A 20,970-nucleotide genomic window follows, 5' to 3' on the forward strand; every position below is an offset into this window, starting at 1 on the left:
AAACATTTCCCAGCAGATTGTGAAGAAGTAGCATACAGAGTGGACGTGTAAGTAGTAAAAGGACAGTCACTAAGAGTGACCTGAATTAGAGCATCTTCTAATTTTCTTGGGATTCGTGTTTGTTCCAATCTAATGATTTTATGAATAGTTCAGCAGTAATTTCCAAGTCCTTTGGGTGAGATACACAGAAGAAAGTGCACAGACACTGGACGGCTAATTAGGGCATTGAATTTGGAAAGTACTGGCCTTGCCAAAAAGAGACTGCAGAATGTGGTCTTCCTGCATCCTGCTTCAGGCTGAGCCGGGCCTTCGTGGGGACCAGCCAGCCTGCGGCCCCCAGGGAACGGGTCAGGAGGGCCCAAGGAACTTGTCATGAGTGATTGCAAACACATCAGGCATTTTCAGCAGGGATGTTGAGCAATTTAACTTCAGCAGCCTGTGGTCTCCCTATTTCAAAAGTCAGGTTTTTGCCTTCTCCTTGATTTGCTGTCTGCCCCTTGGCATATTTTCAAAGCTCAAAATATGAAACGTGCATATCTTTTGAGGCAGTAAAGGCCAAGGAGGCCTGTCACATCCATACCTAACCTTTACTATCCCAGGTAACAGGGCTTAGGCATTTTTTCACCATGCAGTCATGCCATGGGGAAAATTAGGAATGCAGATATCATAATTTTCTGTTCAGATTTAAACTCTAGCTTGTGTTTTAAGAGTATAGGAAGTATGGCTTAATAAAAATCCTGATTACATAGGATATAGATAACTCTAATATTGTATACCTTTTGCAAAGCTAGAAGAAAGGATTTTTAAAGGTTTCCCCATAAAAGCATGATAAATATTGGCTAAACTGATGTTTAACCTGAAATACATATTATACGGTTTATACATATATTGAAATATCTATCACATTATGCCACTAATCTATATACTTTTTATGCCTTTGTCAATCAGTTAAAATTTAATTTTAAAAACTGGTAATGTATACTGTTCAGCAACTATTATTTGGAGCTTTGATATAAGCATATTATTTTTCCTTGATATGGGGATTTATTTTTGACCTTTCATATAACTTGTAGATCAGAACAACTGAAGAAACCAAACACAACTATATATTATTTCTTTTTACATACCTGTTTCTTCCTTAAACATTTTTTATTTCTATTAGACTGCTTTCCCTAGGGTTTACTACTTTAACCAACACCTCTATTTTTATACCACTGTGTTACCCTGTTTATAACAACAACGGTTTACTTCTTATCAATATTCCTTGTTTGAACAGTTCAATAAAATCACATCAGTCAATCTTCAACCTAGACTTGATCCCAAGTTTAATTTGTACTGTTCTCACAAGAGGATTAGAGTCATTATTAACCTGCCACACTAGTTTGAAAATAGAAAATGAATTTAAAATGCTTTATTATATAATTTAGGAAGAAATCATTTCTTCTTTTAACACTAGAATCGTAGCAGAAGGAGTCATCATGCTAAAAATGTAAAGAAACTTTGCCTAATCGTTGCTCCATGGGGAATCCAAGTTAGACATTACAGTTATATTGATATTGATTAATCAAATATAATTATATTTGATATTTACTTTATTAAATAATATTCACAAACTTGAACTAAACTCATATGACATGTAAATGTTATGCATAGAATATCAATGTGACAAGAAATTCTGAATTATTTTTGTTTTAAAAATGTTCAACCTGTTCTGCAAAATTAAAGATAAAAAGAAGGAAGAAAAGGGGGAGGGAGGGAGAGAGGAAGGAAGGAAAGAAGGAAGAAAAGATATGAGGTACTGAAAGAAAACCACAAAAATTTGAAAGGTAAAACTATGAAAGAGAAAAGTTGAAGAGAAGGAAAAACAAAAGATAAAATGTAAGAGGCTAGATCTGAGGGCAAAGTGTGACAAAAACAGAAAAGGTCGCTCCTCTCTGTCATTAGAAAGGAGAAACCTGAAATAGGATGAATTAGTCAAAGACCCTTTGTTAAGTGGAGAGTTTGGATTTCAACAGAAGCCTCCCTGATTACAAAATTCATACATTATATATGGGTCACCTGTACTGAGACTTTAATTTTTGACAGTTATTTCATTCAATTGACAGAATTAATGTACATTTAATTATATATTTGTTTGTTTTACATATAAAAATAGATTCTCTACTGATGTATGCACCAAACACTTTTAAAGCTGATATTTTTGTAATAAAAAATAAAAATTTCTCAGTTTGCTGCATTCTGAGACAAGAACTAAATGACACATAATTTATATGATTAAACAAATAAAATTTATATATGTCTAAGTTTCTAGAATCTAATCATGTGATTATAAATGGGAAAATTAATAAGGGCACTAATAAAATTTAAAATAAAAAAGTACTGTTTCTTCTATGTAAAATATTTTACATAATGTATTAACATCACTTTCATAGAGAAATCACTAGCTCTGAGCACATTACTGTAAGTGGGGTCATATATAATTCAGAGAGCAGAGTATGGAACATCCCATATGCATGTATGTGTATTCATATGTGTTCAACAGTGCCTTCTCTGCCCCTTTATTTATTCATTAAGTATCAAGCATATTTATTGGTCATGTCCACATACAGATTATGTACCATATACTGAGAAATGAAATGATACATGTATAATTGATCTCTACCTTTAAGAAAAATCACACTAAAATATTATTATAGGCAAATTTATATTTAGATATTTATGAATGCATATATAAATACATGCGAGAATAGAATAGATCTATGATTGTAGGCTGCTCAAATATATAGAGATGCTTGCAACTGACCTTAAAGTTTCAGTTTTCTCTGTAATGTAAAACATACTTTGTAGCCCTTTACATTTATTGAAGACCTTTGTCTCTACTTACTGCATTAATTTTTAAACCATTGTCTTCAGAAACCTTCTCCTGTTGAGTCTAAGAAATGGAACCTAGCACTTGGATTAGAAAAGAAATGGATGTTGATGCAAATATTTTGTCATAAGTTTTCAGATGTTTCCGACTGTAACATGTTCCTATGGATGTTAAATAAATATGGTTTTGTGACTATGTAATATGGACAAATTATCAATTCATACTATATCTGGACTAGCAAGTGTTTATTTTATTTCAGTCTATCTCATTTACATTTTTGATTGCTTGGGTTTTTTTTGCTTTGCTTTTGAGGCAAAACATTTATTGGTACATTTTATATATACACAATGATAACACTCATCATAGAGAATTTGCACCTATACATGATATACCCTATAGAATATATATCATGTTTGTTTGTTTGCTTGTTTTTTGGGGGGGTTGGTACTGGGGATTGAACTCAGGTCCTTGCAATTGCTCACCAGGCAGTGAAACCACTGAGCTAAATCCTTGGCCTATCATGTTTGTTTTTAAACAATTAAAAATACAAAAACTATTTTGAAAGTACAAGTACTGCATTTTGAGAGAGGCTGAACAGTAGTAACTGGGAAGTCTAAACTGACAAAATTGTTTGGTTCTACAAGGCTTTTGTGTTATCTTTGGGAAGATATGTAGGGATAATCAAGAAGTGTTATAAGTAGAATGTGGCTATGCTAAAGTAACAGAAAGGAAATATTCATTTATATAATCAATTCATTTCCCAGTGGTACCAGTTATAAATTTATAAAATGGCTAACTACATTATATCAGTACATGGACCTTGTTTTAGAAAACAAATTGGATAATTTTAGAGAATTAGAGTTATATATTTTACTTAAGAAGACACATATTTAAACCATTGTAATAACATCTCCTGATATCCCACCATTGCCCCAAATTTGCACACATTTGACATTTAGAGTAACATGTTGCAGACAGAAACATTACTTGAACAGTATAATAACTGCAGTCAGATATGCCAGACATCCCCATCATAGTTTCGGGTTTGATCACCTTACATTTTTAAAAGTTCAAAGAATTATTTTGAAAGATCTTTGTTTACTCTTCCTTTGTACTAAACAAGACATATTCAGATGTCAAGGTAATTTCTTTGTCTGCTTGTCACTAAGCATCAATACTTTTCCCACCTTGGCTTCTATATTTTAATACCAACTTTGGAATTGGCCATTTATCTTGGGAACTTTCCACTGGTACTGCAGCACACATTCATTTTTTCTTCCCAATTTTAGCAATAGAATTGGAACCACTATTTCTAATGCAAAAGCCTCTTTTCTGTCTTCGGGATATTACTTAATACTTATTTTAGGATTATTCCTTTTTTCTGTTTAGTTGATGCATGTAAAATACTTGTTTGAGTAGATTTGGCATACTCATTGTAAAAATATCTTTCTGGTCCTTAAAAATCCTGGATAATATTTACATGGTGAAATTTTTTCATCACTAAATATTTCATTTCTTATCTATGCATTCTGTCATTATTAGTACTTTAGTGGCCATTTTTTAATAGGTACACTGCAAGGAATTTTATATTTAAACATTTTTCTCTTAACAAACAAATTTTCTTTATGTGTCACATTTGATAAACCATATTTCATCCTTTCTTTTATATTTCTCCGTGCTTTTTACAATAAGTCACTTTATATAATCCATTTTATTGATTTTATTTCATTGTTGGCCAACTCTAACTGAAACATCAATCAAAATAGGTACTATGATGCATTATTGTAGAGTTGAATCAAATATACGCATTGCATCAAACAGAAATTTAAGTTACTGACTTAAACATTTTTTAGAAAATCATGCACCAACTCTTAAATGAAATAAACAAAACACACATGTGTAAATACCGAATAGTTTCTCTAGTGTGAGAAACTGAAAGTGTAAATAAGGACTAAAAGTATAAGAGATAATGTGAAATAGGAAGAAAAGGGGCAAAGGGGAAGGGGAAGTGGGAGGGGTAGGGGAAAGGAAAGAAGGGAATGGAATTAATATGAGAAAATGGAAAAACGGAAACAAAGTCTTTGTAATAGGGAGGGATGGAGGGGTTGAAGGGAGGGTAGGGGAAGGGGGGAAAAATAAGAAGCAAGAGAGACTATGTAAAGGTGCAAATTTCTAGTTTATGAATGTCATCATATTGTATACCTAAAATGTACCAATAAAATAAATTTTTTAAGAAATTCAAATTTAATGTCAAGAAGGGTATTAGTATCCTTTAATGATGTGCCCTCACTGTCACCACCAGTGACAGGTTATTGGGCATTACTGGTCACAAGTCTGATCCAATGCAGTAATTCTTCTTACTTTGCTACTCAAAATTGGATTGATTTGTATTTGACCTCCTTTTTTAAAGTATTATTTTAGCCTCTGTATTTAAAGCCTATTAATGGCATGAGCATAAAGAAATAAATACAGATATTTCTCTCTATTGCTGCATTAAGTTAGAAAGATAATGGCATTATCATTAAAGTGTGATAAACAATATTATGTTTTATTTCTAGTTGTATTATTTGGTCAAATTATTTAAGTGTCTCCTTCATTTCTTACACTGGATAAATTTCTACTCATATGGTTATTGAATGAGTATAGTATTATACGAAAGTTCAGCAAATATTAATTGAACTTCATGAAAAATTATAGGTGAAAGTGAAACAGGTTCTAAAAATAACAAATCCTTATGTATCCAAGAAATAATTTTATCTAAAAATGTTATGAGGTAACAAATGAAAACGTTTTCAAATAAAATTGAACATTTGAATAAATATCTAAATATTTCTCCCCAAATGCAAGGAACATTTTTATGCTTCACAATGCTGCTATACATAGAGGAAAAGGCATAAAAAAAAAAAAGGTGCTGGAAACTACATACAGGGTAAAGCTTCAAAGTCTGGAGTATCACCTAAATATAGTCATATTCTCAACATCAAAAGAGTAAAATTTGAAGAACTAATAAAAATATTTCTCAAGTAACTTAGTTCTTTCTAGTTTTCTTACTGTATGAAAATATCTTTTGTAAATCTGCTGACACATAATATGCAATTGTCTTCTAATTGGTAATTATTATTAAATAAGATCTGAGGGCACTGAACCATGCATGACACTTTTCTCCAGTTTTCCAAGGATTACTTCACTCCTTTTTTGACAGTGTTTTTTCCTATGTGGAGAAAGAAAAGGGTATATTAATAGATTTTTCTTTCCAAGGGCTTCTATCATCGTAGTTACAAGGGCAGTCTTATATGTATATAAGAGGCAAAATTCAATTTCAAGTTGCTTAAAGTTCATCTTTGCATTTCACTGTAGTCTGAAGAGTCCCATGACCTTTAAATTTGATGAGAAGAGGAAGAAGGTATTAATCTCATTATTTTATTTTAAAATCCTCCCAATGTGAGTGACTCTAGATCACATTTCTGCAAAAAGTGACAAGATCAGTTTATGTAAACTGATCATTGTTATTATGAAAGACAATATCTAGAGAAATTAATGCATATTCAATATTTTACTTGTAATTTGAATTGTCTTTGTAATAATCACAGTATTACTTCAAAACTATCATTATTTTGGACAGTTTAATTATAGGTCTTACATTTGTGCCATTAAATGTAATAAATTCCATTTTAAAGATTATATTTGATTCTCTTATATATGGTAAATTAATTTAGATATTCTAAAAGTGTGCATTGTGCTTTCTCATAGTACTGTTCACTATTCCCTTAGCACTGGATATTCCCTTTGGGCACAGAAAATTATAATTGAAATAGATAAATTGCAGCTATATAATAATTACATAAACTGTAAAGAACATGACGAATTAAATAAACATGTATTTTATAAAGTGATATTCAGATAAGAATTAATTTTAAAAATAACTAAAATATCTCACTCAGTTTTCCATACTCTATAAACAAGTTCTACTTAGGTTATTTAATTTTTTGCACAATCATGCTAGGTATACTTTATTATTCTCATCCAAATAAAAAATTATAGAATAATAGTTGATATAAGAATGACATCTGTGGGAGTATAATATGTAACTCAAGTGTTTCTTGAAGTATTATTTGTGAATTACTTCCATCATATTTGCCTTGCTAAGATGCCAATTCTTGGTCACAACCCCAACATGCTTTGTGAATTTACTCATACTTGATACCCTACAGCCTGAGTTTTAACAAATTTCAGTTCGATGATAATTTTTCTAATCTAGAAAAAATAAATATCATAAAATATGCTTTAATTGAGTATTTTGTACATTCAGTTATAAAACAACTGCAGCATAATTTTAAAATGAAAGTTACAAAGGTTTTTGTGATGTTAAGGAGAAAGAAAAAATTGCTTCTGAGTACTATGCAGAGCTAACTTGGAGAGAATTGTTCCTGCATAAATAGTGGGGAATAGTGCATTGTAATAGTACAGATTTGACCAGAGCATGGAGTGAGAATTCTCCTTGAGGAATAATGAAGACAAAGACAGAGAGAAGACAGAATGAGAGAGAGAGAGAGAGAGAGAGAGAGAGAGAGAGACAGACAGACAGAAAAATTATAGTCAGCACCATTATGCAAATAACTCAGTGAAGAATTAAACAAGAAATTTTGATGATTTGCACACATTCCTTTTGTTCCTTTTGTTAAATGTTCTGCCATTAATGGCTTTGATCATCATAGTCTACTATGAATATGAAAATTTATGAATTTTTATAAAGATGATAAAAATACTTGGTCTTAAATCAACCACTGAAAGAAAAACTTATGAAGCAGCAAATGCCTTAAGTTATAATTTTGTAAGGTAGGGAACAGGAATAATGATTTCTATTTGATTTAATATCTCTAAAGAGATTATTTTTTAAAGCTCAAACAAATGCAAGACAGTGGAACATATTTTATCTTTGGCCGTAAAATATTATTTTGAAAGTAGTAGAAGGAGTACTGCAAGGTGATCATTTGTTGATTAAGATGTATGGCAGTAAAAATTAATTGCTTCTACAGTTCAGTCATTGAGAGTTATTTTCAGCATGTAATAATTAAAATATTCCCTGAAGATTAGGAATTAAATGTAGTTCCACAATTTAGGAGAAGAGGATTATGACCATTGGCAGGAGACATTTTTCATGTGTCTTAAGAACTGGGTTACAAGCCATGGATAAATTGAGAAATTATACCATACTGTTAAAAAGTACTGTTTCTCCTACTTAAATAATTCCTTAGTTTGGAATAAGAATCACAGTATCCTTATCTTCTTTTCTGGGGGTAGCTCTAAAGGCATATTTTTCATAATGCCCTAAAGTATTTAAAATACATGATACTTCTGCCAGGATGTAATTTGATCAATTTGCATTTAATGCTCCAATTTCACTTCCTGACATTGAAGCATTTCTGTGTAATGATGAGCCCTAGAGGCTCATACCTCTTGTAGCACTGTAAAAAATATCTCAGGTCACTGTTTTTATCTAAGATGCATACCAATCTACTGCTTTAAATGAGGTAATAAAAGAGCACATTTTGGTGTTATAAGTAACAATATAATTGTACACATTTAGCTTTGTATACATCTGCTATATAAATTACTGAGAAATCATTATTCATTTTTCATTAGAGCATATAAGATATTCTTGGTGGGCAATTACAAAGACTTGAAAATGTAAAGCTACACAAAACAAAAAGAATTCTATATCATCAGAATCACTATAAGAACATGTTTGCAAAATATTCCTAAGCTTTTTATTTTGAATTATTCTGTGGATTATGTCAAATATTAGAATCTTTGAAGAATTGTAGCAATTTTTCTAGATTGTTCATTTGCAGAACACATAAGTGATGATAAAAAAGTATTTTAAAAAATAAAATATTTTTTCATGGTTCTTTTTATCCTAATTATGTGAAAATGTGCTTTTCTTTCTATTATCTCACTTTAATAATATGGACAGAGTCATAGACTTTGATTTAAAATTTATTTATCTGTTTTAATGATTTACTTATACTATTGTTTCTTATAAATATGATGTGCAGGAAATTATATAACATGTAAACCTTTTATAAATAACGAGTTAAACATTTAGCTAATGCATGGCTGATGACCTGAATAATAATATAAATAACAGTATTAATTTTCATTTAAATCATGCTCCATATTCATAGTTTTATAATTTATCATTATTAATCAAATAACTATACTTGAGTAGTAACAATTGCTAATTATGCTGAAGTTATTATATGCTTTTATGAAACAAACTTCTGTGTTAATGACTTGAGTTTGTCAGTATGATAATTTTATGGTATTTGCCCATGTTTCAGGAGAGCCCATACTGCCTTTATAAAAAAGAGAAATAATGCACATTCTATTATCGAAGCGTAGTTCAGAAAATAGCTTCAACTCTCTGAATTGGCTCTAACAAAATTGACAGAAACCTTGAAATTGCAGTTATTTAGTTTGGTCCACTGTGCCCAAAGAGATCCACTTGGAATAGTTCTGGAAGCTGTTCCTTTATTGTTTACAAGTATTCTTGATATGGTGGTATTTGACAGTCATTTTAAAGAAGAACTGAGGCCAATTAAAATGTTTCTCTGTGGATATTCTTTGTCAGATTCACAAAACCATCTGTGATAGCCAATGACATTGTTTAAGTGCAGCTATAATTGCTCCAACATTTTTGATTCGATCACCTAATGATATGGTTATGATTTATTTTCAAAGGACAGATTTAATTGTATATATTATATATGTCCTCTACAGAATTTTTCATTATAATGTCCTCATGTCTATGAAAAGAAAATAACTCTCAATAAAATCTTTGGTACATTCTCTTGACTTCATGCTACTAGACATGATTTGAAAAGGAAAGCTCTGTATTTCTAAATCTCTGAGTAAGAGAATAAAAATTCTGCTGCTCAAACCATGACAAAAATGACTATTTGCTGGTTAGTAGTTAATTCCACTTTCGACTTTGAATCATCAGAAAAACAAAACATGGAAACTTAATCTATGAAGGATTTGCTGAATATGCAAGCTCAATATGCAAAGCTTTTTCTAAGTGGTTCCTTATAAACTTTATTAATTCTTAAATTAATTTCCAATTCTGAACCATGATTCAATATTGGAATTAAATGTGTCACTTTAAGTGGAACTCAGAACAAAGAAATGGCTATAAACCTAAACTCTAAAAAGTATTTGAACAAGCAATGTCAAATTGAAGTTACCCTCAACATACTGACAATACACAGGAAATTAGCAAGATTAGCTACTGAATATTCATGAATCTGTGATGACTGTCTTCTTTATATTTATGTAAACTTCCTACATTAGACTCCTGGGTTTTCTTATCCACTAATTTGTGTTATTATTGTTTGGATCTTTCCAGATGCTCTACCAACTGGTCAGGCACACAGTGCGAGAGGCCAGCCCCAAAGAGCAGCAAGTCTGACCATATCAGCACCAGTAAGTTCCTCAGGATATCATCTTGTGTGGTCTACATGACAGAGGAATCATTTTTTTCTGTGTATGTTATTACCGAGATTTAGTAACTCCTCACAGAATCATGGGAGAGATCCTATTTCATTTGCATATTTTTGAAAGATGAGAGTCATTTTCTGATGTGGTGGCAACAGTAAGCAGTTATACTTTTGCTATTCTAGGTGTCTTCTTGTTCCAAATGAACTTGTGGATTGTTTTCTCAAGGTGCGTGAAGTATGCTGCTGGGATTTCAACTGGGATTGCATTGAATCTATATAGCAGTTTTGGAAGTATGGCCATTTTCACTGTTGATCCTTCCGACCTAGGAGCAAGGGATGTCTTTCCATTTTCTGATATCATCTTCAATCTCTCTTTTCAGGGTGCTATAGTTTTCAGAGAAGAGGTCTTTGATTTCTTTTGTTAGGTTGATTCCTAGGAATTTCAATTTTTTGGATGCTATTCTGAAAGGAATTGATTGCCCCATTTCTCTCTTTGAGTCTGTTTTTTGTGTACCTAAAAGCTATTGATTTTTGTGTGTTGACCTTGTATCCAGTTGCTTTACTGAATTTGGTTATTAAGTCTAGAAGACTTTTGGTGGAGTTCTTAGGGTTTTCTATATAGAGTATCATGTCATCTACAAATAAAGACAATTTGACTTTTTCCTTTCCTATTTTTATTCCTTTTATTTCTTTCTCTTGTCTATTTGCCGCGGCTAATGTTTCCAAAACTACATTGAACAGGAGTGGTGATAGTGGACATCCTTGTCTTGTTCCTGATTTTAGTGTGAAGGATTTCATTTATAGCTAAATGGATCCACATGGAGGAGATACTCTTAAGTGAAGTAAATAGGACACACGTGAAAATACCGAATAGTTTCTCTAGTGTGAGAAACTGAAAGTGTAAATAAGGACTAAAAGGTACAATAGATAATGGGAAATAGGAAGAAAAGGCACAAAGGGGAAGGGGAAGTGGGAAGGGTAGGGGAAAAGAAAGAAGGGAATGGAATTTAATATGAGAAAAAGAAAAAATGGAAACAAAGTCTTTGTAGATAGGTAGGGGTGGAGGAGTTGAAGGGAGTGCAGGGGGGTGGGGAAAAAATAAGAACCAAGATGGATTATGTAGAGGTGCAAATTTCAGTGATGAATGTCATTATATTGTATACCTTAAATATACCAATATAATTAATTTAAAAAGTAAGCAGTTATGTGTTCTTTTACAGAGTAAAAGTTCATCTCAACTAGGGGACTTTTTAGAGCACAGCTACAAGCCCACGTTAGCTTTTATTAGGTAATAGGCATCAACCACAAAGGATCACAATGGACATGAAAATACTTCAGAAAGAAAAATAATCCCATTTTAATTAAATTAGAGTGTCTTATTTTAAGGCTACAGCTAATCAAATTCCACAGATCTCAAACTACCCAAAGTAAATAAATGAGCCCCAGTCCCACCTGTACCATGCCTCACTTCTCTGAGCGCCCAAACTCTGCTCTCGAGTTCTTCTTATCTTTCTGCCTAATGAACCCTTCTCTTGCCTCTTAAAATAATAAAAGAAATGCATTTCAATCTCTTTTTGAAAAATCAGACTTGACAGGCTGGTTTAAAGAAGATAAAATTAAATTATCATGCAATTCTTAATAAGGATAAAACTTGACGTGTTTATTCTTTATCTTTAAAATACTGATTTTGAATGTATAAAAATATTTATCAACCTTTTACGATGCCTGTACTTTGTTGCTTTGTGCCAATGTAGTCTTTTATTTATTTATTTATTTATTTATTGATACCTGGGATGGAACTCAGGACCTTGTGTTCTCAAGACAGGCACTGTGCCACTGAGATAAATCCCCAGCCCATGTGCCAATGTAGTCTTAGGATAGCCTAATCTCCATCATCACTGTGTATTTTTGACAACTTTAAACAGTATTATTAACTTTAAAAAGTAAATTTCCGCCTTAAAGTTTTCTCATTCACATGTTTTCATTTATTAGACCATGAGTAGAAGTATTTTTAGAATTTTGTAATACGCATCAGTTTAATGTATACATTCTTTAGGAGAAAAAATATCTTTGATTAATAAATATTTTCACAATTTTCCCCATCTCTATCAGGTGCAGACACATCATAAAGACAAATGAAAAACTTACAACTTCAGAATTTTTGTACAAGGAAGGACACTAATGTATGATTTTCATATGCTAAAAGCAAGCTCCAGTGTTTCATGATCTACCTATTTGTTGTTCCTCTTGCCAAATAGTTTCTGTCTAATAGCTTGAAATTTTCCAAACAACACTGTCCAATTTTACAACACTTACCAATAGTTTCTGGGGTAGTAAGTATGAGCATCTTTGAAAAATGACAAATATAACTAAAATTATGTCTGGGGATGTATATTTTAATTTGAAAAGGTGAGGTGAGTAGTATTTGGTCCTGGAGCATTTTGGATTTATCTTACATTTGCACGTTGACCTTAGGTCCAGGAAGAGAGAAGGCCTGAAGGAAATTTAGGTAAGTAATTGTAGGGCCGGGGTGCTGGGATTGGAGAAATTAGTTCGTTAAACATGTTGTGTGGCAAAATATTGTTTGCTCAATTCAGTATGGAAAAGGGAGACGAAAAAGAGAAAAAAGAATTTTCTCTTCTCAGGATGTTAGGCTCAAACTAATTTCACTAGTAATGATCTTGGAGGCATACTCATTTAATATGATTTTTAAAACTCTTTACAAAAATCAACAATCATTACGAGCAGTTTTGAAAAAATAAAAAATCCATTTGAAGTTAACAGTCTGAAGGACACACTGGACTTATAAATTAGGCTTGTGATGTTTAGGTGCTTTGGCCTTTCTTTTATGTTAATTTCTATGTTATCTAATATAAATAATTTAGTCAAAAATAATTTTAACTATTGGTAAAACAAAAAAGAAAGAGAAAATTGAGTGCAATGTCTGTTAATTTGGCAATCTTTTATAAGATCCATCCTTAAAGGGAAAGTTTGGTGCTCAGAAAATGGTTTGGAGGAAGATGCTTAAGATATTTTTGTTGAAGAATGGGTTCTCCAACCATTTACATGGGAAACAACCTCTGCAAAAAGAAAACTCATTAATTACATGCAACACTTCCAAACTAAAGGATATCAAGTGGAAGCATGGTAGTTATGGGCTGTAAGTAGTTATAACATTGTTTCCAAAGATTCTTAGGCTCTTTTCTCATCACTGATTTACAAACATTAAATTTAATGGAAGTATCAGTGCACATTGAAAAGGCTATTAGCTATGTAAATGTCAAATTATCACAGATTAAAGTTGACCAAAATGACTATTAGAAAGTATCAGACATTTCTGCTTAAAGAAACTTGCCATAGCCGTTCTGGAAGGAAGGACAAGATAGTCAACATAGTCTTTGCTATAGTAGGAGAGTTACTTTCATTTTCTCAGGTAAAACCCAGTGATCTTAAACGGCTCTAAAACATGCTCCAAACAAGCATATGTCATCTACCCAGTAAGAAAGACAAGTAATCTAAAACTATATTTTCAAATCTGCCTTTCCACTTCAGGTGAGGTATTTCATCATCATGGGACATTGGCATAGTCCATAATATACTGCCTCTGTCTGCGCAACTAATGTCAATTTGCACAGGGATTCAAATTTGTAACTCATGCATAGCTTTCTTAATCATCTCAGGTGTGTTCTGGCCCTTGACATTTAAAGTATCTAAAAACCAGCCTGTGTAATTAGATTGATCTGTTATCCCAGGGCTGTGTGCTTAGGTTCCACTTGAAAAAAAGGCAGTCTAACTCTTCTGAAGATACTTTGAGGAGTTTGAAGCTCAGGATGATAAAATATCCATTATATATTCCTAATTTAAATTTACATAAGGTTTAAAAGAGTAGATGCTCAGTGTTTGAACTGTGTCATTTTTAGAATCTGCTAAAATTAAGAAAGATAAAAATATACTTAGCCTTTTTTAGGAAAGTATTGTAGAAATTTGGTAGTTACTATGTTGACCATAGATTCTTTGAGGGGATTGTTTCTCCTCATTCCTCTTCCTCCTTAACTCTTTTATACTATCAATCATATTTGATCATATTTTAACACGTACACACACACACACACACACACACACACCTGATCACAGGAATCACAAATTGTATGCATACAGATAACAACAGCAGCAGCAGCAGCAACAACAAAATAATGACCACATCCTCATTCTCCCAAGGCAAATACTAATAGAATTCCTTCTGAATGTCAAGCACTGAACTCATTCCTAGAGAGATCAGAGAAAAGACACAGTCTCTCCTCTCACAAACCTCAGGTTCTATGGGGGGGGGGTGCGGTAAATATCAAAACAATAAGGAAGCAAAACAATCAGAGAAAGTAGAAATGCAAAAATAAAGTGTGATTTGACAGTTTCATCCAAGGAAGTGTTGTAGGACGTACTGGTACAAAGTGAGCCTGGAGAAACAGGACCCTTAGAGTCAGCCTCCAGATGTTGCAGGAGGGATCACCTTGTCTCAGCCAGGAAATATTTTCTTCATGACTTAAAATTAAACTTCAAAAAAAAAGCTGAAGACAAAGCACTGTAATATTACATATATGTATATGTGTAATTACTGAAATATATATATATCCATGTAATATACTGAAAAAAACCCTATATATATATATATATATATATATATATATATGTAGCATGAGTATGGATCATCTTTCCCATTTCTGGGGCAAAGCACCTACACTGGATCTTAGCCAAACGGCCGAGAAGAGATTACCAAAGAGATCCACAGTTTAAAGAAGTTTACTTTTGTTTTAATACATCTTTGCAGTACATTATGATTACAGCCATTATGGAGAATTAGTTCATGTACATAACACATCTTAATATATTTTTATTACTTTCCCTTGCTCTCCCCCCTCCCTCTATCTCTTGTTCCTTTTCCCTTTACAAAATATCTATCTCTTTATTTACTTTTACTTTTTCTACTATTATCTATCTTTTGTTTTGCTCTTTATTTTATTTCAGCCAAGTATTTGATTCATTGATTCCTTGTATTTTTTTACTTTCAATTTTATTAATTTCTGCTCTGATCTTTATAATTTCATTCCTTGCACTAGCTTTGGGTTTGGATTGTTCCTGCTTTTTTAGGACATTGAGATCCATTATCAGGTTATTATTTGAGCTCACTGTGTTTCTCTGACGTGGACATTCACAGCAATAAACTTCTCTTGTAAAACTGCTTTCATTGTGTCCCATAGGTTCTAGTATGTGGTACCGGCATTATCATTTGAGTCTAAAAATATCTAATATGTTCCTGGATTATTTTCTGTAATCCATTGATTATTCAAGCATGTGGTTTCTGATTTCCATGTATTGGCCTAATTTGATGGCTTTTTTGGCCTTTGACTTCTAGTTTTAGTGCGTGATAATGTTCATGGGAGAATTTTAATTTTTAAATATTTATTTAAGCATGTTTTATGACTATTATGTGAATATTTTTGAAAAATAACCATGTGCTGCTGAGAATGTGTATTCATTTTTGTTGGGTGGGACAATGTAGTTATCCAGTGAAGTCCATTTTTTTCAAAGGCTTGGTTCGACCATGGTATTTCTTTGTTGACTTTTTGTCTACTTGATCGATTTGTGATAGAAAGGTATTGAGATCCAACAGTATAATTGTATTGATATTAATCTGATCTTTTTATGACCAGTAGTGTTTATTTTATAAAATTGGGCGTACTTGTGTTCAATATATATATATTCATTGTTCCCTTAATCAATAAGTAGTGACTTTCTTTTCTTTACCTCTTCTCATCAATTATGGCTTGAAGCCTATTTTGTCTGAAAATAGGATAGCTACTTCTACTTGTTTTCAGGAGCCTGTAGCAAGACATATTTTTTGCATCCTTTAATGTTTGGTATATGACTCTTTTTGGATTAAATGTGTTTCATGTACACAGCATACTGTTTTATCTTTGAGCCAATCTGCCAATCCATGTCTTTTGATTGGGGAATGGAGACCAATCACATTGAGAGTTATTTCTGAAAGCTGTTGACTTATTCCTGCCATTTCATTATTTTCCTGTTGTTGACTTTCTCCCCAGCCTTCTGCTTAACTGGTCACTCTGCCTGGTCTGTTGATTCCATTGGACATTTGGCACTGTTGGCTTCATTGTCTGTTTAGAGGATATCCTTGAGAATTTTTTTGGAGCACTAGTTATGTGGTCATGAATTTCTTAAGATGCTCTTTGTCATGGAAATACCTTATTTCTTCATCAATTTTGAAAAGTAGTTTTGGAGGATATAGCAATCTGGGTTAAAAGTTGTTTTCTTTTAGGGTTTGAAACACTTCACTCCAAATTCTCCTGTATTTTAAGGTTTGTGTTGAGAAATTTCCTGTAATTATAACAAGTTTACCTTTTATAAATGTGTTTTGCTTTTCTCTAATGGCTTTTAAGATTCTGTCTTTGTGCTGGATTTCTGGGTTTTGACTATGATATTGCAGGGATATTCTTTTCTGATAGTAGCTATTTGGGGTTCTGTATGCCTCTTTTATCTGTATGTTAATTTCTTTCCTCATGTTTGGAATGTTTTCTGCTAATGTTTCTGTAAAGAGGTATTTTATGCCATTTGTGCTGTCTTGGATTCTTCACTAATTCAATTAATCTTAGATTAGTCTTCCTTGCCTCATCTAGCACTTCTGGATTCATTTTCCATATTACCTTGATGTTTTTAAGGTATCTCTGGGTATATATTTACCTGGGTATATGTTTATGTCAGCCCTTTCTTCTAGTTTTGACACTCTGTTCTCACATTGGTCACTTCTGCTGCCCACACTTTCAATAGAATTTTTATCTCCTGGATTTCGGTTTGGTATCTTTTTATGAACACTAATTGTTTGCTGAAGTGGTCATTTATGTTTTATATCTTTTTTTTGTTGTTGAGTTATCTTGTTATAAGTGTCACCTGTAAAGCCACTGATTTTTTTCATTATGTCCATTATCTGTTTAGTTATATCATCTTTGAGCTCTGAGCACCTTATTGATCTGCTTTTTTGGTTGTTGGGTTTTTTTTTTTTACTATGGTTTCATATAGTTTAGATGTTTGGTTTTGATTTCCTCCCCACTTATTCTCTATAGATCAAATTTGAGGGAAATGGAAGTTTTTGAAGGGATTCTGTTGCCTCATCTTTTCATGTATCTATTGTTTGTTTTCTTTCTGTTTCTTTTGTGTGTGTGTGTGTGTGTGTGCTGATGTTTGGAGGTTGATTATAGTGGAAGAACTTTGTTGCTGGTATGGAGATCTCTATAATTAGTGTTTGCTTTTCAGTGGTACATTCTGGGCTTAGCTAACTATAGGCCTTTGCCTATCTCCCACAATATAACCATACCTGTTAATTTGGGAGGGAAGGGTCCAGTGTAATTACCCAAGCACTCAGTTCACTGGAAATGAACAGCAGCATTTGTAAAGACACAAAGGCAAATCAGATATTGGCAAACAGTAAAAACTAATAAATAGCAACAGCTATCCCATCCTAGCAATAGCTACAAAATCAGCAATAATAACCGAGTCAAAGACAACATGGATATTGACATACCATAATAGCCATTAGAAGTTACTACTGTATAAAACTTAATAATAAAAAAGAGATCTATAATTATAATTGAGACAGAAAGACTAACTGAAAATTGACATAAATATTTACTAAATGCAACAACTGTATTACCTTTAACAATAGAAAAGAGTTCAACAATAATTGAATAGTTAACTACATAAAAATTTCTGAAGCTTAATAATAATAATAGTAAAGATGGAGTATAGAGCAAATTGGAGAATGAAAAAAGTAAAATTTGAAAAAAGTAAGAATACATAAAAAGGAGATAAAATTGAGATAAAGGATGCTTTTAAGTAGTAAAAGAATATAAGTAGAATTAGTTAGAAATAACAGAAAAAAACAAACAAGAAAAACAAAACAAACAAAAACAGGGAACAAAATAAAGAAAAAAGTCAAACACAAGTCCCTAAAAAGCCAATGAAAAGAGAGAGAGAAAAAAATGACTCCAAAAAATTCCTCTATGTTTTAGAATGAGCGATTCCTTTCTAGGGTCTGCATTGTTGTAATCCGCCAGGTATGGGAGAGGAATAGTAAGTCACTATCAAGAACTACTTTGATTCCACAGTCAAAATTTTGAAAGTGAATCCAGATCCAGCCCTACTTTCCTGCTGGTGTGGTTGATCAGTCATTTCCACCCTATGGCTACAGTCTCTCTGACAGCTCCAGTTGCCTTGCGACTTGTGCTTCAAATCACACTTTTCTCTGCCTAACATTTCTGTTTATAAGTTTACGTGGTCCCCCAACACACACTGAAAGGCCTCACTGTCCATACATCCCAGGTTGTAGCAACCATCCAAGCCGAGCCATAATCTTGCTCATATTGATAGCAGAGGCAAGCAAACAACCCACTGAGTTATGTACTGCATGTAGGGAATGGGGTGAGGAATTCAAGGAGCTTCTGGTCTTAATGCCAGCCCTTAGAGGCTCAGCCTCATTGGCAATCTGCACATGACTGGCCTGGTTTCCCATCACACTGGGTGGGGCCCCTGTGTCCTTCCCCAGCTGAGCTTAAATTTCTCGGGATATATGTCTAGCCCATGTCCTCTTCCTGACTGTCTCTAGTGGCAATCACACACCCAGTCACTGTGATAAAATGACATCAGGAACTCTGAAGTTTAGTTGTCCTGTAGTTTCTCTGTGCCTCAGTCTTATGGCCACATGGCTCCTGATTAAACCTTCGCAAATGCGATGTGTGCTACACTGCATTTCCTCCAACTCTAGCTTTCCTTGTAGAACAGTCAATTTCAGAGTAAAACCTTATGGTTATTTTGTTGTTTACAATAGCTAGAGGCTTTCCTTTGGGTCATCACTGCTAGCCTGGTTTGTTGTTTCTCCCTGGGGCTACTGACCATCTCTGAGCTTACTCAATATTAGCACAGACAGGCCTCCTTCCCCTAAAGATGGGGTGAGCTTTCCAGACTGCTTTGTTCTTTTCTTTGAACTGCCCTCTATTTTTCCAGCTTTGCTATACTTTCTAATTTTTCAATCAGTTCGGTTCTGATTCTTGTAGATTTACTTCTTTTTTTCCCCTCTTCACCATGTTGTTATTTTCCAGGACTATTGATTCTAGGTCTCAAAGAGACTATCTTTTATTACTGGTCTTGATTCTTTCATTTTAATCAAGAGATGTTTAATTTGGCTCACAATTTCAGAGGTATCAGTCTGTGGTGAGCTGGCATAAAGGCAGGAACATCAGGGCAGAGGGCATAGTGGAGCATTGTCGCTCCTCTCATAGTGGTTGGAAGCAGAGCAGAAGAACAGCAGCAGAGATGAAGAGACCAGAAACTAGATATAATATTCAAACTCATCCCTCACTGACCCCATGCCAACACACCCAGAAATATGTTTTCATAAACTCTTGGATGACTATCAAGTCAATCAAGTCAACAATCCAAATCTACTGTGCTAGCTGCAAACATGAATTTAAAGAGTACAATACATAACAATATGTCAAAAAAGTAGTTGTCATTGGTATGATGTATGCTTTTTTACTGTAAATTCAATATGCATACAAAATACTCTTTCTTTGACCTCTGCAACATTCAACTCTTGTAGTATCCTTACTACTCCTCTTGAAGCAACTCTCTTTGTGAAGTATTTTACTTTTTTGTCTTCCTGATTAATTCACTCTTCACTTACCACTAGGTCTACTCCCTCTATAGCCTTTCACTCTCTTATTAGTAGATGCATTCTCCTCATTCCTTCAATTATCAACTCTATACTGATTACTCACAAATTCTTATCATCATTACTGTTTTTTCCCCAGAGTTAGAGACATATGTTTCCTTGGCTATTTGATAACAATTATATCTGTACCACCTGTATTCCACCAGTATCTCAAGTTCAGTATATAAGCCAATGTTCTCATCATCTTCCTCCACCTACCCAAGTAATTTCATATACCTTCTTTTGTCTTTCTGTCTGTATGGACGGCTGCAAAATTAATCTAGTTACCTAAAGGCATAAATGATATTTTAAACCTTCCTACATAATATACCTAATAGATATTACTTCTTAAATTTCCTTCAGTATCACTTCTTTTTTTCAATTGTGTGAATGCCCAGCTCATTTACATACTGACAAAAGTTCTTCCGAGGCTCAGCTCTGTTTCTTCTACAGCAACATCTCCTTCCACCATTATCCTTTCTGCATGCCAGCTACACTCCTTTTTTTTTTTTTTTGTATTAAATTCTTTTATTGGTACATTGTAGGTAGTTCCTTAATTTCTGTCTCCCAGATGTTCTCCTTCTCTTCAGGAAACTGAAGAGGATTCATCCCTCAGGTTTCATAGCCACATAGCTTTCATATAGCCCTATAGATTCTCAGGGCAATGCCTGTCTTAAGGAAGTATTGATGGTTTCATGTTAATAAGCCCATACCCTTTCATCTTCTGATATGCATGTATAGCACAGGGGAAGTTCATTTGTATCTTCAGAACAAAGTAGGGTATATGTTGAGTGTCTGGGCCTAAACAAGCATATAAAGTATGTTTA

At 33.1% G+C, this 20,970-nt stretch overlaps 1 protein-coding gene and 1 pseudogene across 10 annotated transcripts in view; one reads left to right on the top strand and one right to left on the bottom strand.

Annotated features, from left to right (window-relative positions):
- The window catches only part of Lrp1b (LDL receptor related protein 1B), a 1,848,437-nt gene that overhangs the window by 1,805,296 nt on the left and 22,171 nt on the right, over positions 1–20,970 (top strand). For 8 of the 10 annotated variants that reach the window (XM_087195526.1, XM_087195530.1, XM_021237129.2 and 5 more), the window contains one exon: positions 10,275–10,351. In XM_087195526.1, coding sequence (XP_087051652.1) covers positions 10,275–10,351 — 77 coding nt within the window. Of the gene's footprint in view, positions 1–10,274; positions 10,352–10,548; positions 11,328–20,970 lie in introns of those variants that run through there. The other 2 variants (XM_087195543.1, XM_087195551.1) reach the window with 2 other exon arrangements.
- Positions 14,982–15,133, bottom strand: LOC147829842 (U2 spliceosomal RNA; annotated as a pseudogene).

This window comes from Heterocephalus glaber, unplaced genomic scaffold (assembly GCF_053883595.1).
Source record: "Heterocephalus glaber isolate CG9 unplaced genomic scaffold, H.glaber_assembly_v1.0 deba00000347, whole genome shotgun sequence".
Taxonomy (NCBI): domain Eukaryota; kingdom Metazoa; phylum Chordata; class Mammalia; order Rodentia; family Bathyergidae; genus Heterocephalus; species Heterocephalus glaber.